A 23647-nucleotide genomic window follows, 5' to 3' on the forward strand; every position below is an offset into this window, starting at 1 on the left:
CTCTAAAATTTAGGATATCATCAAATTTTCCACTGGAAAATTGTCTTGAAATTTGATTTAACCTTACCTACCTTTTTAGTTTCTTGTCATTTTAGATGCAAACCACAACTTTTAAGAGATAGTTCAGTTCAGTAGCAAATATTACGACACTCCCTCAGAGAATCCTTTCCTGTCTGAACAGTCCCACTCTGCTTGTATTACTATATCTTCAAGTTGAGTTAGAACAAAAATGTCTGAATTTGGACAGAGTTCTAATGAGCAATAAAAGGCTAGAAATTAACTTGAAGGGAAAAATTCCACTGTCTGAACTTAAATAATTCAAAGTAAATTCATATATATCACAGAATCTTAAAGATAGAAATAACATGGGAAATTTAGCACAACTGCCTCAATTTACAGATAAGAAAATTCATTTATTCAGAGGTAACTTAGGTGCCAGCTCTGGAAATAGAGCTGTGAATATAGAGTCCCAGCACTCAGATGTCTTCCAGTCAAGTGTGTTAGTCACTCAGTCATGTCCAACTCTTTGTGACCCCATAAACTGTAGCTGTCCATGGGATTCTCCAGGCAAGAATACTGGAGTGGGTTGCTATTTCCTTCTCCAGGGGATCTTCCTGACTCAGGGATTGAACCTGGGCTGCTCACTTTGCAGGTAGATGATGTACTATCTCAGCCACCAGAGAAGCCAGTAGTAAGGAAAAAATGCAATGAAAACAACTGTAATTGTGATAGGTATTTCAAAAGAAAAGTAAAACCAGATAAATGGAGTCTTTGCCCTCATGGGGCCAGTTGAGGTAGAATAGAAACTAGAGCCAAGGTTTCCTGGCTCACTAAGCCATCTAGAAACCATAGGACTGATTGCAATACATCCACACAAGACACTTCTGTTTTCAAGAACTTTTTGCTTCTGCTTTTAGAAAAGCTCAATTTTTTTTTTTTTTTTTTTGGGCTGTACTGAGTCGTCATTGCTATGCATGCTTTTTTCTAGTTGTGGGAAGCAGGGGTCACTCTCCAGTTGCTGTGCTTGGGCTTGTCGTTGCCGTGGCTTCTCTTGTGGAGCACAGGCTATAGGGCACCCAGACGTCAGTAGTTGCAGCTCCTGGCTTCAGAGCACAGGCTCGGTAGTTGTGGTGCATGGGCTTAGTTGCTCTATGGCATGTAGGATCTTCGGGATTGAACCTGTGTCTCTTGCACTGGGCAGGCAGATTCTTTACCACTGAGTCACCTGGGAAGCCCCTAAATTTTTTTTTCCTCTTGCCAATTGAAAGAAAAAGAGAATTTGTCCTTTTATGGATGCAATTTCTTTTGAAAATGAATTTGTGACCAATTTACTATTAGTTTCCTGTACAGCATGAAATTAACAAAGATTAAATCAGTAATGTTATTCACTATAACATATTTAAGGGTACATTTTTTTTAAAGTAGTTTTGTTAACACTTCGTTTAAATTTTTTAATCTGTGATGTTGAAAAATATTTTTTGTTAGCCCAATAGTCAAAAAAGATACATGCTCTTCACAGATACAAGGTTCAGTGAACAATGCGTGTGTGACTTACTTTCCTATATACAAATTTCCACTTTGGGATGAAGATAGAACTTAATCTGCACATTTTAATAATTAAAGCTATGATTTCAGTATGCTCAAATGGGTTAGTAACAGGTTTTTCTTTTTTTCTTACTTAGGGAGAAAGTCAAACAGGAGAATGAGAATAATTTATTTTGGAGCTAAAAGGAACTCTTCAAATGATCTTTATTATCCCCCTTTATTTACACTTGAGGAAATTATGGCCTAGAGAAGTTATCTTTCTCATCATCAACAAACCAGGAGCAGAGCAAGGATTAGAAAACTGGACGTGGGGTGACCAAACTGGCTCTTTATTATGCTGAATGCCAAGAAATTATAATTCTTTAGGAATCTCTCCTTTTACCTTAGAAGATTATATGTTAATTTCATGAACCCCCTTGAGTGAGTGATAAAGGTAAGATCTGGGGATTAACTAAACTTCAATGGCTTCCTACTGCCATTGGAATGAACTAACTCTTTAACTATGATTTTTAGGCCAGTTCATAACATGGCCCAACCTTCCTTTTCAGCCTTGTGACACATAATCTTCCTTTCAGAGACTTGTTCTTGCTCCATGAGTACTTTCATTTTTCAGATACCTTGTGCTATTTTTTTTAATGCTTCCTTCCTTTATTTATATAATTCATTAAGATTCTTGTACCACAGTTTTTCAGATTGAGCATTCCAGACATGGCAATGAATTGTTTTCCTTTATGTGGAAAAAGAACAAACAGAATTGATCTTAAATACAGATATAAAATGGCCATTTGCCTACACACTTTGACCTGAGGGAGGTTACAAAAGCAAAAACAAAAAGTATTCTTTAACTCCTGGTTTTTGGCTCAAAATTTTTTATCGTTTTGAGTACTGTCTTCTCCCTGGAGTCCTGTTAAGATTGTATGTACATGTAAGGCTCATTATATTATCCAGGTTCAATGGACATGAGTTCTATTGTATGACTTTTATTTTGACTGGGGTAATTGGATTAAAATCATTTTTTTCTTCTAGAAAGAAGGATGAACTCTGAGAGAAAACTAATCCCTATATACAAGCATACCTCAGAGATACTGTGGTACACTTCGTGGCCACCACAATGAAGTGAATATTGCAATAAAGTGAGTCACAGGAACTTTTTGATTTCCCAGTACATATAATAGTTATGTTTATACTACACTATAGTCTGTTGTGTAAAGTAGTAGTATGTCTGAAAAACAATGAATATACCTTAATTTAAAAAATATTGCTGAAAAATGCTATCATCTGACAATGCAGGGTTGTCACAAACCCTCAATTAGTTTTAAAAAAAGCACTCTGCCTAGACTTTTTATACTCTATTGCCCTTCCTCCAGATACTGCATTTTAAAACAAAGGTTGAAGCAACCCGTGTTGACTGTAAGCACCATTTTCCAACAGCATTTGCTCACTTTACTAAATAATTTTTCTTCCAGGCATATTAAATTGGCATAAAGCATTGTGTAAGTTTGATTTAAGATCCCCTTCATGGATCACAGCCTTGTTAGGGTAAATAGGCTTGCGTAAACAATGGAATGATCTTGGTTCATTTCCAAGACAAACCATTCAACATCACAGTAATCAAGTCTATGCCTCAACCACTACAGCTGAAGAAACTGAAGATGACTGGTTCTATGAAGACCTTATAAGACCTTCTAGAACTAACACCAAATATGTCCTTTTCATCTTAGGGGATTGGAATGTAAAAGTAGGAAGTTGAGATACCTGAAGTAACAGGCAATTTTGGCTTTGAAGTACAAAATGAACAGGGCAAAGGCTAACAGTTTTGTCAAGAGAACACACTGGTCATAGAAAACACCCTTTTCCAACAACACAAACGACAACCATATATGGACATCACCAGATGGTCAATACAGAAATCGGATTGATTTTATTCTTTGCAGCCGAATGGAGAAGCTATTGTACTGTCAGCAAAAACAAGAACGGGAGCTCACTATGGTTCAGATTGTGAGCTGCTTATTGCAAAATTCAGGCTTAAATTGAAAATTTAATTTCCTAGTGGGAAAACCACTAGGCCATTTAGATATGACCTAAATCAAATCCCTTATGATTATACAGTGGAGGTGATGAATAGATTTGAAGGATTAGATCTGGTAGACAGAGTGCCTGAAGAATTATGGACGGAGGTTTGGAACTTTGTACAGAAGGGAGTAACCAAAACTATCCCAAAAGAAGAAGTGCAAGAAAGCAGTGGTTGCCTGAGGATGTTTTAAATTAGCTGAGAAAAGAAGAAAAAGCAAGGGAGAAAGGGAAATATACCCAACTAAATGCAGAGTTCCAGAGAATAGCAAGGAGAGATAAGAAAGCCTTCTTAAGTGAACAATACAAAAAAGTAGAGGAAAACAATAGAATGGGAAATAAGAGCTATCTTAAGAAAATTGGGGATATCAAAGAACATTTCATGCAAGGATGGGCACAATAAAGGACAGAAATTATAAGAACCTAACAGAAACAAAAGGTTAAAAAGAGGTGGCAAGAATACATGCAAGAACCACACACAAGAAAGCTCTTAATGACCCAGATAACCATGATGGTGTGATCACTTACCTAGAGCCAGACCTCTTGGAGTGTGATATCAAGTGGGCCTTAAGCATTACTACAAACAAAGCTAGTGGAGGTGATGGGATTCCAGGTGAGCTATTTAAAATCCTAAAGATGATGCTATTAAAGTGCTGCATTCAATATGTCAGCAAATTTGGAAAACTCAGCAGTGACCACAGGACTGGAAAAGGTCAGTTTTCATTCCAGTCCCTAAGAAAGGCAATACCAGGTATCGATCAGAGCTGCCTGGGTGGTCGAGGACGTGCAGAAGCTCGGTCGCAGCTGCCAGACCATGCTGAGTGGAGTGTGCGCCCGGCTCGCGTGAGCGCTGCGAGGGACACGCGCGCCGCCGTCCGCGGTCGCCCTGAGGTGTCTGCACGCGTCCAGCTCGCGGCCGTCCACAGACAAGAGCGATAGGACGGAGAGACCACCCCGCGCCTTCCACCAGGTCTTGCTGGAGTTCCTGGTGTGTCCGCTCTCCAAGAAGCCGCTCAGATATGAAGCATCGACAAATGAATTGATTAATGAAGAGTTAGGAATAGCCTATCCAATTATTGATGGGATTCCTAATATGATACCACAGGCAGCTAGGATGACACATCAAAATAAGAAGCAAGAAGACGTGGAGCAGCATTAGATCATACTTAAAAACAACACACATTCTAAATATTCTAAATACCACCTACTTTTTAAAAAGTCAGAGTGGCAGGTATTAAGTGGAGGAGAAGAATGTTTCTGTCTCTTCCTACGCTGACTGTCCTGATTGCACTGGTATCTTTAGCAGGACTGTTTTACTCAGCCTCTGTGGAAGAAGACTTCCCTCAAGGCTGCACTCGCACCACCAGTCTGTGCTTTTACAGTCTGCTCTTGCCGATTACCATACCTGTTTATGTGTTCTTCCACCTTTGGACTTGGATGGGTATTAAACTCTTCAGGCATAATTAACGCAGTCAGAGCCAAGATGGTGTATCCTAAAGATATGCTTGAGTGCCTGTCTCTGAAGGCTCGTCTACATGGGAATACTGGAAACCCGCTTAATTTGCAGGAAAGATACTTTGCCTAGCTTTCTGTCAGGGGTCTAGGTCTATGAGAGGCTTAAGCTGCAGAGGAGTCTTTATTGTACTTCGGTTCTGCCCTTGTTTTTTGAAGGTTCTCATTTATACCTGGAGTATCAAAAGGAACAATACAGAGTGTCTTGTTGGAAATTAACAGCCCCAACCATCACTTGATGGCATATCCCATTCATAATTAAAAATTACTATTTTGAAATTTTATGTTTATTTTAGATTCAACGGCTTTGGTAATGTCACATGTTAACAATGACTAAAATAATTCCGAAGGAGCTATGTTGGAGTAGTTGTAGAGAAATGCATTTGAACTAATGTGATATAAAACTATAATAAAATGGAAATTTCATGAACTTGCCAAAATTCTGAGTTTTTAAAATCACCATTTCTTTGGCATCAAATGCTTACATTAATTTTAATAAAATAATAAATAAAAAGATATTGACACTTGCCATAAAAAAAAAAAAAGAAAGGCAATACCAACAAATGGTCCAACTACCATAAAATTGCACTCTTTTCACATGCTAGCAAGGTAATGCTCAAAATTCTTCAGGCTAGGTTTCAGCAGTACATGAACCCAGAACTTCCAGAAGTACAAGCTGGATTTAGAAAAGGCAGAGGAACCAGAGATCAAATGACCAACATTCATTGGATCATAGAGAAAGCAAGAGAATTCCAGCAAAACATCCATTTCTGCTTCATTGACTATGCTAAAACCTTAGACTGTGTGTATCACAAAAAACCTTGGAAAATTCTTAAAGAGATGGGAATACCAGACCACCTTACCTGTATCCTGAGATACCTGTATGCAGGTCAAGCAGCAACAGAACTGACATGGAACAACGAACTGTTTCCAAATTAGGAAAGGAGTATGTCAAGGCTGTATATTGTCACCTTGCTTATTTAACTTACATGCAGAGTACATCATGTGAAATGCTGGGCTGGATGAATCATAAGCTAGAATCAAGACTGCTAGGAGAAATATCAACAACCTTAGGTATGCAGATGATACCACTGTAATTGCAGAAAGGGAAGAGGAACTAAAGAGCTTTCTTGATGAGGGTGAAAGAGGAAAGAGAAAAAGCTGACTTAAAACTCAACATTCAAAAAAGTAAGAACATGGTGTCTAGTCCCATCACTTCATGGCAAATAGGAGGGAAGTGGAAACAGTGACAGATTTTATTTTCTTGGGCTCCAAAATCACTGCTGATGGTGACTGCAGCCATGAAGTTAAAAGATGCTTGCTCCTTGGAAGGAAAGCTATGACAAACCTAGATAGCTTATTAAAAAGTAGAGACATCACTTGCAAGCAAAGGTCCATATAGTCAAAGCTATGGTTTTTCAGTAGTCAATATGGATGTGAGAATTGGACCATAAAGAAGGCTGAGCACCAAAGAATCGATGCATTTGAACTTTGGTGCTTGAAGAAGACTCTCAAACAGGAAGGAGATCAAACCAGCCAATCCTTAAGGAAATCAATCCTGAATATTCATTGGAAGGGAGGATGCTGAAGCTCCAATACTTTGGCCAACTGATAGGAAGAGCTGACTCATTGGAAAAGACCCTGATGCTGGGAGAGATTGAGGACGGAGGAGAGGGGGCGACAGAGGATGAGATGGTTGGATAGCATCACAGACTCAATGGAAATGGGTTTGAGCAAACTCTGTAAGACAGTGAAGGACAGAGAAGTCCAGTGGGTGCAGTCCATGAGATTGCAAAGAGGCGGACACCACTGAGAACTGAATGAGTTTCAGATCTAGAGCCTAGGTAGTTCCCTGGCAGTCCAGTGATTGGGCTCTGTGCTTTCACTGCTGAGGGCCCAGATTCGATCCCTGGTTGGAGAACTAAGATCCTATAAGCTGCATGGCATGGCCAAAAAAGATGTAGAGCATAATGATTTTACCTAAATACATCATGAAATGATTACCACAATAAGTTTATTGAACACCTATCATCTCATACAGTACAAAATTAAACAAAAAAAATTTTTTTCCTTGGGATGAGGACTCAGGATTTACTCTTAACAACTTTCATATATAATATGCAGCAGTGTTGATTATATTTATCATGTTGCACATGTCATCCCTCGTATTTATCTTATAACTGGAAATTGTACCTTTTGATTGCCTTCATCCAATTCCCCCTTCCCCTAACCCCACCACTGCCTCAAATCTGATCTCTTTTTTCCTATGAGTGAGTTGATTTGTTTTTGAAACATGTTTGACCTCCATCACTGTGTTAGTTCCTGGTACCCAAAATGGTGATTCAATACATTTCAAAATGATCATCCTGGTAAGTCTAGTTATGATCTGTCACCATACAAAGACATTACCTAACTATAGACTGTATTCCCTACAGTGTACATCTGTCTCTATGACTCATTTGTTTTGCAACTGATATTTTGTACCTCCTAATCTCCCTCACCTATTTCTCTCCTCTCCCCCTGCCACTCCTCCCCTCTGGCAACCACCTGTTTGTTCTCCAGATAACCTGTACTATTTTTCTTCGTTTTCCTATATTATCATACTACATAGCCTTCAAAATCTACCTTAAATTTCACCTCCTCTCAGAAGTTTCCCCTTCCTATTGGAATCAGAAATACTCTCTTTGGAACTGATGACCCTGGACCAGTCAGCATTTATTATGTTACCTTGATTCATAGTTTTGTTTCTTAATTTCTCAGCTAGTATATGAAAATATTTAAGAACAAATGCCGTATCTTTCCTTTTTATTATTTATTTCTCATATCTTTCATTTTCAATCTTTTTTCATTTACTCTCACTACCACAAAGGCTGGTGTGAAACTTTGCACTCACAGGGGGAGCTTGACATTTCAGTTGCATGATAAAGTGAAAGAGCAATGAGAGCTCTATTATATCAGAATCACGTTTAAAGTAAGACTATGTCTTATAAGATCATCTACCCCCGGAATAACATGTCCCAACTACTTCCAATCCTGGCCACCTCTACTTAATGGCTGGACTCAGAATTCAGACTACCTTAGTTAGACATAGCTTCTCCCAAGATAGGCTTGATATTTGAAAATATATCAACAGCTGTATTTGCCCTTCAGTCACATTTGAGAACTGTTCATAATAACTGTAATTGAGAAGACCAAAGCCTGCTTCACAAAGAAAGCTGACACCTCGCTATACCAGTCTGTCCAGTTATAAGGGAAGAGTCAAACCAGCACACTTGCTGTTTAGAACAGGTGCCTATGGGCTGCCTGCTGCCCTCTCAGCCCCAACCTAGGGCACAGGAAGGGGCAAGGATGCCACACTGGGGTGTTCTTCTGCACCCTAGACTGGGAACCCAGAATGGCTGTTTCTGCCCACCCCCACGCCCCAAACCGGGTCCAGTCCCTGGGAGAACAGCTGCTTCTCCTCACAGAGGAATTCCCTACAGCAAGGCCACACCACATTGCTTAGCATTTATTAATAGGATGTGGTGTGGTTACCAAACCAGATCTTACAGCTGAGGCAGAGGAGGCTGCCAGAGCCCCACTGTGTAAATGCCAGTTGTGCTGCAGGGCTCCTGAAGAGCACCTAGCTCCTGTCACCCAGGGGTGCTGGGGAGCCAGGTGAACCACAAAGGCGCTGCAAGTTTGTTTTATTTGATGCACTGCTGATAAACAACTAGATTGTAAGGTGCAAATGCAACCAGGATTGCTACAGACTCTAACTTTTGACAAAGCCTAAATCATGAACACTGGAAGTACCCAAGCATATTTCCTCCTGATTCTAGTCTTGGTTATCCATGCACGGCCCATCTGTTAATTACATATACAAAGAAGGAAGGTGGCCACAGAGAATGAATACACAAAATCGTGTCAGCTTGCTTAAGTCATATCTGCTTGCTTAACAACAACGTCAGGATTTTCTCAAGGTGATAGCCCTTTCTTCCCCTGTTATCGTTTGCACCGCCAAGTACACACAGGGAAAGCAGACCAGTGAAGTTTAGTACCTAGCCCGAGTCAAAGGGTTAACCTCCCACTACTCAGAGTGTGGCCTGGAGATCAACAGTAAGGAAACCTGTTAGCAATGCAGCAGCTCAGGCCTCACCCAAGGCCCACTGAATCACAATTTGCATTCTTACTGGATCCCCAGGTGATTTGTACGCAAATTAAATTTTGAGACTTTCTGAAGAGGGCTCTGAGTTCTAGAAGTAGATGTTCTAAAAGAAAGCAGTTCTGAATTCATTGGAAGGACTGATTCTGAAGCTGAAACTCCAATACTTTGGCTACCTGATGCAAAGAACTGACTCACTGGAGAAGACCCTGATGCTGGGAAAGATTGAGGGCAGGAAGAGAAGGGGACGACAGAGGGTGAGATATTTGGATAGTATCACCGACTCGATGGAAATGAGTTTGAGCAAGCTCCGTGAGTTGGTGATGGACAGGGAAGCCTGGTGTGCTGCAGTCCATGGGGTCGCAAAGAGTAGGACATGACTAAGCAACTGAACTGAACTGAATTCTAGATCTTTGGCCATAAATCCCTTAAGCTTCTTAGCCTAAGGAAAAGGAAACTCTCCTGTCACAGGCAACTGTTATGAAACCTAACGATGGTAAAAGCACTTCGAAAAGTTAAAAATACTCTATGCAAATAACATTCCCCTACTTCATGAACCGCAAAAACGAAAAGATCTCTGATAGGGTAAGGGGCCTTCCTCATTGAAAACAAAAAAGGAAAGCAGGCTCCATATTTAACTTGGCAGGAAGTCACCAGCTTTCTTTTTCTCAAAGCTTGTGGGGCTGTAAAAAAATGTAGATATTTATACATTGCTTTCTTGTTCAGATAAAATACTGTAGAATTTCCCTAGTCTAGAAGTGGAATTTCTGAGTGTGAGGTATGTGCCTCTTCAAATGTATTGAGTGGTGAAATCATTATCCAAAAAAGGCTCTAAAAATTAAACAATGTGTAAGAGTTCTTATATCCTCAAGAGCTCACTAAAATGTCATTTTATTCAACCTTAACTTTTGCAGTTCTAATAAGAAAATAAAGTATCTCAATGTTCTTTTATCAATAATATGCATTTCTCTGATTCTTAACAAGGTTGACCAGGTTTTCAGATGCTGCCCCTGAAGCCTGGGTTTGTATCTCTTTTTGGTTACTTTGTTTCTGTGTAACCTTCGGCAATCTATTTAAGTCTCAGTTTTGTCAATTATAAAATTAAATGAACTGATGCATGTCCTATGTTCCAGCCACTCAGGATGGCTGTCTCTTGCCCTCTCTACATCCCCTGCCCAACTAGTGCCTGCTTCATGTACACCCTGCTCACAAGACTGATCTTCTGAGTGCTTGCCCCAGGCCCCAGCTAGTGATAGCTTCAGATCAGATCAGATCAGATCAGTCGCTCAGTCGTGTCTGACTCTTTGCGACCCCATGAATCGCAGCATGCCGGGCCTCCCTGTCCATCACCAACTCCCAGAGTTCACTCAGACTCACGTCCATCGAGTCAGTGATGCCATCCAGCCGTCTCATCCTCTGTCGTCCCCTTCTCCTCTTGCCCTAATCCTTCCCAGCATCAGAGTCTTGTCCAAGGAGTCAACTCTTCGCATGAGGTGGCCAAAGTACTGGAGTTTCAGCTTTAGCATCATTCCTCCCAAAGGAATCCCAGGACTGATCTCCTTCAGAATGGACTGGTTGGATCTCCTTGCAGTCCAAGGGACTCTCAAGACTCTTCTCCAACACCACAGTTCAAAAACATCAATTCTTTGGTGCTCAGCCTTCTTCACAGTCCAACTCTCACATCCATACATGACCACTGGAAAAACCATAGCCTTGACTAGACAAACCTTTGTTGCCAAAGTAATGTCTCTGCTTTTGAATATGCTATCTAGGTTGGTCATAACTTTCCTTCCAAGGAGTAAGCATCTTTTAATTTCATGGCTGCAGTAACCATCTGCAGTGATTTTGGAGCCCAGAAAAATAAAGTCTGACAGTGTTTCCACTGTTTCCCCATCTATTGCCCATGAAGTGATGGGACCAGATGCCATGATCTCCGTTTTCTGAATGTTGAGCTTTAAGCCAACTTTTTCACTCTCCACTTTCACTTTCATCAAGAGGCTTTTGAGTTCCTCTTCACTTTCTGCCATAAGGGTGGTGTCATCTGCATATCTGAGGTTATTGATATTTTTCCCAGCAATCTTGATTCCAGCTTGTGTTTCTTCCAGTCCAGTATTTCTCATGATGTACTCTGCATATAAGTTAAATAAACAGGGTGACAATATACAGCCTTGACGAACTCCTTTTCCTATTGGAACCAGTCTGTTGTTCCATATCCAGTTCTAACTGTTGCTTCCTGACCTGCATACAGATTTATCAAGAGGCAGATCAGGTAGTCTGGTATTCCCATCTCTTGAAGAATTTTCCACAGTTTCTTGTGATCCACATAGTCAAAGACTTTGGCATAGCCAATAAAGCAGAAATAGATGCTTTTCTGGAACTCTCTTGCTTTTTCCATGATCCAGAAGATGTTGGCAATTTGATCTCTGGTTCCTCTGCCTTTTCTAAAACCAGCTTGAACATCAGGAAGTTCACGGTTCACATATTGCTGAAGCCTGGCTTGGAGAATTTTGAGCATTACTTTACTAGCGTGTGAGATGAGTGCAATTGTGTGGTAGTTTGAGCATTCTTTGGCATTGCCTTTCTTTGGGATTGGAATGAAAACTGACCTTTTCCAGTCCTGTGGCCACTGCTGAGTTTTCCAAATTTGCTGGCATATTGAGTGCAGCACTTTCACAGCATCATCTTTCAGGATTTGAAATAGCTCAACTGGAATTCCATCACCTCCACTAGCTTTGTTCGTAGTGATGCTTTCTGAGGCCCACTTGACTTCACATTCCAGGATGCCTGGCTCTAGGTCAGTGATCACACCATCGTGATTATCTGGGTCGTGAATATCTTTTTTGTACAGTTCTTCTGTGTATTCTTGCCATGTCTTCTTAATATCTTCTGCTTCTGTTAGGTCCATACCATTTCTGTCCTTTATCGAGCCCATCTTTGCATGAAATGTTCCTTTGGTATCTCTGATTTTCTTGAAGAGATCCCTAGTCTTTCCCATTCTGTTGTTTTCCTCTATTTCTTTGCATTGATCGCTGAAGAAGGCTTTCTTATCTCTTCTTGCTACTCTTTGGAACTCTGCATTCAGATGTTTATATATTTCCTTTTCTCCTTTGCTTTTCACTTCTCTTCTTTTCACAGCTATTTGTAAGGGCTCCCCAGACAGCCATTTTGCTTTTTTGCATTTCTTTTCCATGGGGATGGTCTTGATCCCTGTCTCCTGTACAATGTCATGAACCTCATTCCATAGTTCATCAGGCACTCTATCTATCAGATCTAGGCCCTTAAATCTATTTCTCACTTCCGCTGTATAATCATAAGGGATTTGATTTAGGTCATACCTGAATGGTCTAGAGGTTTGCCCTAACTTTCTTCAATTGAAGTCTGAATTTGGCAATAAGGAGTTCATGGTCTGAGCCACAGTCAGCTCCCAGTCTTGTTTTTGCTGACTGTATAGATCTTCTCCATCTTTGACTGCAAAGAATATAATCAATCTGATTTTGGTGTTGACCATCTGGTGATGTCCGTGTGTAGAGTCTTCTCTTGTGTTGTTGGCAGAGGGTGTTTGCTATGACCAGTGCATTTTCTTGGCAAAACTGTATTAGTCTTTGCCCTGCTTCATTCCGTATTCCAAGGCCAAATTTGCCTGTTACTCCAGGTGTTTCTTGAGTTCCTACTTTTGCATTCCAGTCCCCTATAATGAAAAGGACATCTTTTTTGGGTGTTAGTTGTAAAAGGTCTTGTAGGTCTTCATAGAACCGTTCAACTTCAGCTTCTTCAGTGTTACTGGTTGGGGCATAGACTTGGATTACTGTGATATTAAATGGTTTGCCTTGGAAATGAACAGAGATCATTCTGTCGTTTTTGAGATTGCATCCAAGTACTGCATTTCAGACTCTTTTGTTGACCATAATGGCCTCTCCATTTCTTCTGAGGGATTCCTGCCTGCAGTAGTAGATATAATGATATCTTAGTGATAGCTTATCAAAGTTTTAACCACTGAACCACCAGGGAATTCTGAGTGATAGCTTATCAAAGATGTGATAAGTGATAGCTTATCAAAGAGAGGCATGTCCCTCTACTGGTTTCCCTGGTAAACCCACCTGAGGTCAGTTCCCCTATAACTGGTATTGCCCCACTGCTACGCCCCAGGAGGGGAGACTGCCACCACGTCCTGCTCACAGACCTGCCCACTGCACATGGTGGGGTGTCACTCCAGTACCTTGTTTCAGACGCATTAGCTCCCCCCATCCATTAAACCAGTGAAGTCTCTGTTGCTGACTGTGGACTTTTTCTTCAGTCTTGAAGCTGAGCAAGCACGGGCCTTGTGTTGGGTGCAGCCCAACACATGTAAAGCACACAGAAAAGAGACTGGCATAACAGGTTACCCCAGAGTCACCTGAGCTATTTGCTGCCCAAATACGGATTCGGCAATTTTCTCAAAGAGCCCCTGGTTCTTTGTATGAATGTATGGTATTTAGAAATCACAGCCTGAAGTCTATGGGTGTTCATTACCCCCTATGTTCTCGTTGCTGCTAAGACTTTTGATGAACAAAGATAGAAAATATGTACTTTAAAGATAAATGCATTTACATGATTTTATATTGATAATTCCAGTTCAGATGTAAGATTATAGGCTTTCACATATTTCTTGAATTTTGTGTTTATATCCTTTTTTCTTAAATTGAAAACCTTGGCTCCCAAGAACATTAATGTAATTATATAGTTACTTTATCCTACTAAATATACAGTAGCTTCAAAATACAGTAACAATTTTATTAACATTTATGACTACTGAAAACAGTATTTTAAAATTTTTCTTTGCAAAAAAAAAAATTAAGAAGAAAAAAACGTTTAAAAGAAAAACAAATTGCTTTGCTGTTCTTTTTGTCCTTGGCAATATTTCATGAGGGAGATAGAGTCAATATGTTTTATATACTTATATATTTAGTCAGTGGAGTTTTCAACAAGGATGCCAAGACAATTCAGTAGGAAAACAAAGAGTCTTTTCAACAAATGATGCTGGGACAACAATAGCGACAAACAAAGGAATAAAATTGGACCCTTGCTTTATATCATATACAAAAATAAACTCAAAATTGATGAAGACCTAAATGTAAGAGCCAAAGAAAAGTAAAGAAGAAACCATGAGCGTAAATCTTTACCACCTTGGATTTGGCAATGAATTCTTAGTATGACACTAAAAGCACAAACAACAAAAAGTAGATTAATTGGGCTTCTGTCAAAATTTAAAACTTTTGTGCTTCAAAAGACGCTTTCAAGAAAGTTGAAAAGGCATCCCAAAACTGGAAGAAAAAACTTGCAAATCATATATCCAATAAAGAACTTCTGTTTAGAATTATATCAAGATCTCTTGCTGCTGCTGCTGCTGCTAAGTCGCTTCAGTCGTGTTGGACTCTGTGCGACCCCATAGACCGCAGCCCACCAGGCCCCGCCGTCCCTGGGATTCTCCAGGCAAGAACAGTGGAGTGGGTTGCCATTTCCTTCTCCAGTGCATGAAAGTGAAAAGTGAAAGTGAAGTGGCTCAGTCCTGTCCGACTCTTAGCGACCCCATGGACTGCGGCCTACCAGGCTCCTCCTCCCTCCATGGGATTTTCCAGGCAAGAGTACTGGAGTGGGTCTCCATTGCCTTCTCCAATCAAGATCTCTTACAAATCAATGATAAGAAACAAATAACTTTTTTATTGGGCAAAAGAGATCTCATGTAAGCATTCTTTCTTTGATGGTTACCAGAGTCAGGGGGTGGGGGTGGGTAAGTGAAAAGGAGTCAAAAGGTATAAACTTCCACTTATAAAATAAATTAGTCAAGGTATGTAATGCACAGCATGATGACTATAGTTAATAATACTGTACTGAGTATTTGAAAGTTGCTAAGAGTACATCGTTTTGCTTTTTTAAATGATTTTTTTGGTGTCGACCATTTTTAAAGTCTTTATTGAGTTTGTTGCAATATTGCTTCTGTTTCATGTTTTGGTTTTTTGGCCACAATGTTCCATGTCAAAATGTGGGATCTTAACTCCCAGAGCAGGGATCAAACCTGCACCCCCCTGCATTAGAAGGCGAAGACTTAACCACTGGACTGTTAGGGAAGTCTCGATTATTGTGGTGGTCATCTTGCAACATATCGATGTATACAAATATTGAATCATTATGTTGCACACCTGAAACTAATGTTTTATGTCAATTATACCTCAGTTTTAAAATGTTCTTACTAAAGTCAAATATAAATAAGCACAGGTCTGCATAAATATCTCACCAAAGAAGATACACACCCAGGCAATAAACATATGAAAATCATCTGCCATCAGGGAAGTGCAAATTAAAACCACAATGAGATACCACTTCACTCCCACTAGGATGGCTGGAATCAAAAAGACAATAATAAACATTGACAAGAATGTAGAAAAACAGGAACCCTCATATACTGGTGGGGATGTGAAGTGGTGCAGCCGCTTCAGAGAACAATCTGGCACGCCTCAAAAAAGTTAAGGACTTAAGCAGTTCTACTGCTAGAGAAATGGAAACATATGTTCACACAAAAACTTGTACACAAATGTTTATAGCTGCATCATTCACAATAGTCAAAGGTAAAAAACAACCCAAATCTCCATCAGTTCATGAGTGGATTCACAAAATATGGTATATCTATTTAATAGAATGTTATTCAGCCATAAAAAGGAATTAAGTGTTTGTACAGGTTACAGCATGGATGCAGCTAGTCACAAAATACCACATATCAAATTATTCCATTTATGTGAAATGTCCATAATTGGCAAATATATAGAAAGAGAAAGTAAATTAGTGATTGCTTTAGGCTATGAAATGAATCGGAGAAGGCAATGGCACCCCACTCCAGTACTCTTGCCTGGAAAATCCCATGGATGGAGGAGCCTGGTAGGCTGCAGTCCATGGGGTTGCTAGGAGTCTGGCACGACTGAGCGACTTCACTTTCACTTTTCACTTTCACACACTGGAGAAGGAAATGGCAACCCACTCCAGTGTTCTTGCCTGGAGAATCCCACGGACGGGGGAGCCTGGTGGGCTGCCGTCTATGGGGTCGCACAGAGTCGAACACAACTGAAGCGACCTAGCATAGCATAGCATGAGGTGAATAACTGAGTGGTAATTGATAAAGGGTACTAGGTTTCTTTTTGAGGTGCTAGAAATGTGACTGTGATGATGGTTGTAGGACTCTGTGAATATCATAAAATCCACTTAACTTTTCACTTTAATAAAATCGGTGATTTATATGGTATGTGAATTATATATTAGTAAAGCTGTTAGGAAAAAAGAAAAGTCTGAAAATAAAGATCAAATGGAACAAATGAATCTAACAGTGTAACAAATTAATGGCATAATCACAGAGGAATTTCAGGAATTTATTTATTTATTTGGCTGTACCACAGGCTTGTGTGGTCTTGGTTTCCTGACCAGGGATTGAAACTGTGCCCCCTGCATTGGAAGGTGGAGTCTTAGCCACTGGACTGCTGGGAATTCCTGCTTTTCAATTTGATTTTATTTATATGTGGCTTATTTACATGTTTCTAAAGTAAAATCTATTAACATAAATATATTTAGAGAAATCCAGTTTCTTTTCGTATTTTTTCTATTCTGTTTCTTCTTCCTATTGATACGGTTAAAGCATTTAAAATATTTAGATATAGTTAATATACCATAACACCCACCCTTTAAAATGTATAAGTCATCGTTTTTAGTATATTTACAAAGTTGACAACTATCATCACTATCTAATTTTGAGAAGAATATTTTATCTTCTCAAAAAAAAAAAAGTAACTCCCTATTCCCCATTCACCTTCCCCCTAACCCTGGCAAGTACTAATTTACTTTCTTTCTCTCCAGGTTTGCCTACTCGGGACTTTTGTTATCAATGGCATAATTTAATCTATGGCCTTTTGTGATGGTCTTCTTTCACTTAGCACAATGTAGTCAAGATTCATTTATTTTGTTGTATGAATCAATATGTTATTCTTTTTTTATGACTGAATAATATTCTGTTGTTTGGATATAACAGTTTGCTTACTCATTCATCAGTTGATGGCCCTTGGGGTTGTTTCCATTTTTTGACTGTTACGAACAGTGCTGCTGTGAATATTCATGTTGAAGTTTCTGTATGAACATATGTGTTTCCTTCTCTTTGGGGTATGTCTAAGAGGAATTGCTGGGTTACATAATAGATAACCTTTTTAAAAAAGTTTTTGTTCTTGCAAGACAAAATAGAGATATGAATATTAATATTATGCAGATATCATCATTTTCTTAGCCAAATGGTAACACTCCACATATATTTTTTCTTCTCTTTGCTTTCTTCCCTTAAAATGTACCCTCCAAAACAAAATACAAATTTTGTATGCTGGGCATCAGTCCATATCAGTATGCAGATATTCCTCGCTTTTTTTTATAGTTGCATAATCAGGATGTGCCATGTTTATTCAGTTCAGTTCAGTTACTCAGTTGTATTAGACTCTTTGCAACCCCATGGACTGCAGTACGCCAGGCTATCCTGTCCATCACCAACTCCCAGAGCTTGCTCAAACTCATGTCCATCCAATTTGTGATGCCATCCAACCATCTCGTCCTCTGTCGTCCCTTTCTCCTTCTGCCTTCAGTCTTTCCCAGCATCAGGGTCTTTTCCAATGAGTCAGTTCTTCGCATCAGGTGGGCAAAGTAATGGAGCTTCAACTTTATCATCAGCCCTTCCAATGAATATTCAGGACCGATTTCCTTTAGGATTGACTGGTTTGATCTCCTTGCAGTCCAACGGACTCTCAAGAGTCTTCTCCAACATGTATGGATGTGAGAGTTGGACTGTGAAGAAAGCTGAGTGCCGAAGAATTTTGAACTGTGGTGCTGGAGAAGACTCTTGAGAGTCCCTTGGACTGCAAGGAGATCCAACCAGAGATCAGTCCTGCGTGTTTATTGGAAGGATTGATGCTAAAGCTGAAACTCCAATACTTTGGCCATCTCATGCGAAGAGTTGGCTCATTGGAAAAGACTCTGATACTGGGAGGGATTGGGGGCAGGAAGAGAAGGGGACAACAGAGGATGAAATGGCTGGATGGCATCACCGACTCGATGGACATGAGTTTGAGTAAACTCTGGGAGTTGGTGATGGACAGGGAGGCCTGGCATGCTGCGATTCATGGGGTCTCAAAGAGTCGGACATGACTGAGCGACTGGACTGTACATATATATATGTATTTAATGGTACTTGCCAGATGGCGCTCATGCTAAAGAACACATCTGCTAATAGAGGTAGGCGTAAGAGACACTGGTTGAATTGCTGGGTGGGGAAGATGTCCTGAAGGAAGGGCACAGCAACCCACTCCAGTATTCTTGCCTGGGGAATCCCATGGACAGAGGAGCCTGGCAGGCTGCAGCCCAAAGCATTGCACAGAGTCAGACACAAGTGTAGTGACTTGGTATGCATGCACACACATATATCTTTAATACATATATTCATATATATATTCATTTCCTTTTGGGTGCTGTTTATGCTGTGTCTATTTCTCTTTTTCAATCTTTCTATGTTATTCCGTTTAAAGTATCTATTTTAAATAGCATATACCGGAAATTTGATTATGTTTTTATGTAGTTCTTTAAATGGAGAAGGAAATGGCAACCCACTCCGGTACTCTTGCCTGGAAAATCCCATGGGCAGAGGAGCCTGGTAGGCTGCAGTCCATGGGGTCGCTAAGAGTCGGACACGACTGAGAGACTTCACTTTCACTTTTCACTGTCATGCATTGGAGAAGGAAATGGCAACCCACTCCAGTGTTCTTGCCTAGAGAATCCCAGGGACGGGGGAGCCTGGTGGGCTGCCGTCTATGGGGTCTCACAGAGTCAGACACAACTGAAGCGACTTAGCAGCAGCAGCAGCAGTTCTTTAAAAGACCTGTTTCATTTACACTTGTTATTATTAGTGACATTTTAAGATTTATTTCTACTGTCATATTTATTGTTTTCTCTTTACCATGTATTTTAACTTTAATCACTTAAAAATTACTTTATTTTGCTTATGTTTAACTTCTATTCCTGCCTTCTAATGGGTTGTTGGGATTTGGAATTTCTGAGCTTTTTTATGAATAAAATTAATCTCAGCAGCATGACATTTTCTTTGCTATAATTTTTACCTATGTCATTTTTTTCTTCAGAATTGGAGACCATTTTCCCAATAAGTTTAGTTTCTTCGTTTCCTCTCAGCTTAGGGATATACTTGAGAAGGGCTTTTTGTAGAAGTTAGTATAAAATTTTTTAAATTTCTAAACCATAATTTAAGTACACATAAAGCACACAAAACCTACAATGTGTGAAGCTTTGGGGAAAAATTTTTATCTTAATCTTTTTTACTATAAAAATTTTTCTAAATACCATCAGAGACTCTTGAATATCCCTATTATCAGGAAATACACACTAAAATATTCAAGAGTAAAGACTCCTTATGTATGTAACTTTTCTGCAAATAGTTTAGGAATATAATTATAGTTAGGTAGAAAAAATTATTAGGGCTTCCCAGGAGGCTTAGCGGTAAAGAATCCTCCTGCAATGCACAGACATGGGTTCAATCCCTGGGTTGGGAAGATCCCCTGGAGAAGGAAATAACAATTCACTCCAGTATTTGTGCCTGGAGAGTTCCATGGACAGAGGAGCCTGGTGGGCTACAGGCATGGTATCTCAAGACTTAGTGACTAAACAATAGGAACAACAACAAGAAAAAATTATTAGAACGAGAGAGAGAGAATGATACAAGTGAATGATGTAAAATGTTCACACTAGGGAAATTAGTGTAAAGACTATAAGACTGTTTTGGTATTATTTTTATATTTGCAAAATTTTATAACTTTGAAATTATTTCCAAAGGAAAAAATGATGAAACTTTATGTTCAGCAAAATATTGAACAGAAAATTTGTGTGTGAAAATTTCCACACATTAAAAAAGTGACTATAGTTATATTTTTGATGATGATTGGGTGCCATCCAGTGTTCAATTTCTGCAACTGCTAATCTTACAAATTTAAACCCAACTGTTCCTAACTGTATTTGGAAATGGCTTTTTGTTGATTTCTTTATGCTGGTACCATAAGACTATAAAAATAATGTACCTGATCAAAATTAGTAAAACAAATCTATTAAATATGAAAAAAAATTGCCATGCTTTGTGAGATAAAATGCAGGTTTCTGCCTCTCTGGAATTTTATCAAAATCTTGAGAAGGAGTCAAAGTAGCTGGAGCATACGAAAAGCTAATGATCAGTGCCCAGACTAATCAAAACTACAGATTTACATATAATCTGTGATGATCCTAGGGCATAAAATTTATTTTAAAATAATTTTATTTTTAAATGTTTATTTATTTACTTATGGCTGTGCTGGGTCTTTGTTGCTGTGCATGGGCTTTCTCTAGTTGCAGTGGGAGGGCTTCTCCTTGCAGTGGCTTCTCTTGTTGGGGGGCACAGGGCTCTAGGGTGCGAGGGCTTCAGTAGTGGCAGCTCGAAGGCTCAGTAGTTTTGGACTTTCAGACAGGCTTAGTCATTGTGGCGCACAGGCTCAGTTGCCCCGCAGCCTGTGGGATCTTAGTTCCCTGACGGGATCAAATCCATGTCCCCTGCATTAGAAGACAGATTCTTAACCACTGAACCACCAGGGAAGTCACTAACTTATCTTTTTAATTACAGCCAGTTCTGGTACTTGTATGCACGGACTCACTTATGGTGGAATATTTCCTTATGCTTTAACAAAGTTTTTAGATTTAACTCATCTTTAATGGGGGCTTCCCTGACAGCTTGAACGTGAAAGTCACTCAGTTGTGTCTGACTCTTTGTGACCCCATGGACTCCATAGAATTCTCTAGGCCAGAATACTGGAGTGGGTAGCTATTTCCTTCTCCAGGGGATCTTCCCAACCCAGGGATCGAACCCAGGTCTCCTAAATTGCAGGTGGATTCTTTACCAGCTGAGTCAGATAGCTTAGCTGGTGAAGAATCTGCCTGTAATGCAGGAGACCCCAGTTCAATTCCTGGGTCAGGAAGATCCCCTGGAGAAGGGGCTACCCACTGCAGTATTCTTGGGCTTCCCTTGTGGCTTAGCTGGTAAAGAATCCACCTGCAATTTGGGAGACCTGGGTTCGATCCCAGTTTGGGAAGATCCCCTGGAGAAGGAAACAGCTACCCACTCCAGTGTTGTGGCCTAGAGAATTCCATGGAGTCCACGGGGTCACAGAGTCAGATACGACTGAGTGACTTTCACTTTCACATCTTTAGTGGGGGTTGTGTTTTCTGTGAAAAGAGTGTATTATTCCAGAGAAGAGCACTGGATGTTTCACAGAGCTGGGAGATATCATTAATCTCTCAGTATTTTATATTAATTTTTCAGCTGGGGTGGCAGTGGGCATTGAGTTCTTGAGTCATGAAATTCTTACATCAAAACTGAACGATGTATTAAGCCCAGGGCTTTAGAATTCTATACAAACAAATAAAAATAAGTAAAAATCCAAACTTAGAAAAAAAAAAAAAACTTTTCTCTTTTTTTGATTGTGCTGCATGGTATGCAGGATCTTAGTTCCCTGACCAGGGATCAAACCCATGCCCCTTGCAGTGGAAGCTCTGAGTCTTAACCACTGGACCACCAGGGAATTTCCCACATGTGCTTTTAACCAGAGTCTAGAGCAGGGACAGACAAGCCTCCTTGACATCTTGCTGGCTTGGTGGACACATTTCCTTCTGATCCACTCTGTCACTGACGGCATAGACCCTAAAAGGGCTCCATTTATTTACTGCATTCCTCCCTCAATCCTCGAGAAACAAGGGTTTGTCTCTAGTCCCTTTGTCACTTCTAGAAGAGCCAGAGAATTATCTCCTGTGTTTACTACCTCGGTTTTCCATTCCTTCTTTATATTGGCACTTAGGAATTCTCCATTATAATCTGCAAGTTTAGCCACTTGCTTAGGGAGAGTATTGTTATATTTTATTTAGCAGGTCTTTGATGGAAGGCTAGATTTTTCTAGTACTCTTATTGGAATTGGGAAGTTTGACATTGTTAAAGTATGATTTTCAAAAAAGTCTAAAATCATAACTCTTATTTAGATAGAATATAAATATGTGTTTAAGATTTATTTAATCTGTTTTTAATGAAGAGGCATGTAAGACACTAACCAATTCAAATAGGAAGTCAAGAAACACAAACAAATGGAATAAAGGAATGTTGAAATGAATTTACAAATGAATAGGGGAACTGACTATTTCCATGGGGAGGAGAAAAGTCAGTTAAACATCCATCAGACAGAATATATTTATGTCTCTAGACAAGACTTTCCTTGCATTTCTGTCATTCACCCATAATTTACAGACTTGTAAAATAGGTAAAAAAGCAATGAATGGCTAGAATCAGGTAACCTGAAAAGGTAAGCTCTAAATATGCCAGTTTTTCACTGGAGACTCCTAGTAATCCTCTTTATTTTATTTTTGGCTGCACTGGGTCTTCACTGGTGTACACGGGCTTTCTCTAGTTGCAGCTAGCGGGGGCTACTCTCGAGTTGCGGTGTGCCAGCTTTTCATGCAGCAGCTTCTCTTGTTGCAGGCACAGGCTCTAGGGCGCGTGGGCTCATTAGCTGCAGTGAGTGGGTTTAGTTGCCCCATAGCATGTGGAATCTTCCTAGACCACAGTCTGAACTCATGTCCTTTGCATTGGCAGGTGGATTCTTAACCACTGGACCATAATGGAACTCCCCCAATAATCTTTCTTGCTATTTCCAAATATACTTCAACTGATTAAGAGTCTTTCTTTAACCAAACTTTAATGAGGCCCCTCTGAACTCCCTTGTGGACTAGATGTTTGTGTCTCCTCCAATTCCTGTGTTGAGATTCTTATCCCCAACATGACGGTATTAGGAGGTCTGGGTCTATGGAAGGTCATTAGGACATTAGAGTGGAACTCTTGGAAATGGGATTAGTGCCCGTTAAAAGAGACCCCAGAGAGCTCCCTCACCTTTCACCACCATGAGGACACAACGAGAAGATAGTCTTCTATGAATGAAGAAGAGGGCCCTCAGTTTGGTTCAGTTCAGTCACTCAGTCATGTCCGATGCTTTGTGACCCCATGGACTGCAGCATGCCAGGCTTCCCTGTCCATCACTAACTCCCAGAGCTTACTCAAACACTTGGCCATCAAGTCAGTGATGACATCCAACCATCTCATCCTCTGTCCTCCCCTTCTCCTTCCACCTTCAATCGTTCCCAGCATCAGGTCTTTTCAAAGGAGTTGGCTCTTCGCGTCAGGTGGCCAAAGTACTGGAGTTTTACCTTCAGCATCAGTCCTTCCAATGAACATTCAGGACTGATCTCCTTTAG

General features: G+C 40.1%; 1 protein-coding gene, 1 long non-coding RNA gene and 1 pseudogene across 2 annotated transcripts in view; 2 read left to right on the plus strand and 1 right to left on the minus strand.

Moving 5' to 3' along the window:
• Positions 1-4414: 4414 nt before the first annotated feature.
• LOC129644039 (protein preY, mitochondrial-like) lies at positions 4415-4774 on the plus strand (annotated as a pseudogene).
• A 79-nt stretch (positions 4775-4853) lies between these two features.
• LOC129644040 (phosphatidylinositol N-acetylglucosaminyltransferase subunit Y-like) lies at positions 4854-5676 on the plus strand. The gene has a single exon (XM_055569376.1). It carries the CDS (start codon positions 4867-4869, stop codon positions 5080-5082), a length of 216 nt encoding a protein of 71 aa, XP_055425351.1. The 5' UTR covers positions 4854-4866; the 3' UTR covers positions 5083-5676.
• A 14581-nt stretch (positions 5677-20257) lies between these two features.
• Positions 20258-23647, minus strand: part of LOC129644042 (uncharacterized) — a 41781-nt gene continuing 38391 nt past the window's right edge. Inside the window, exon 5 of the long non-coding RNA XR_008710710.1 lies at positions 20258-20908. This is a non-coding gene — a long non-coding RNA (uncharacterized LOC129644042). The remainder of the gene's footprint in view (positions 20909-23647) is intronic.

The sequence above is a fragment of the Bubalus kerabau genome, chromosome 2 (assembly GCF_029407905.1).
Source record: "Bubalus kerabau isolate K-KA32 ecotype Philippines breed swamp buffalo chromosome 2, PCC_UOA_SB_1v2, whole genome shotgun sequence".
Taxonomy (NCBI): Eukaryota; Metazoa; Chordata; class Mammalia; order Artiodactyla; family Bovidae; genus Bubalus; species Bubalus kerabau.

What these genes read in the sequence shown, in the direction of transcription:
- LOC129644040 (XM_055569376.1), top strand. Translation starts at nt 4,867, where the DNA reads ATGTTTCTGTCTCTTCCTACGCTGACTGTCCTGATTGCACTGGTATCT.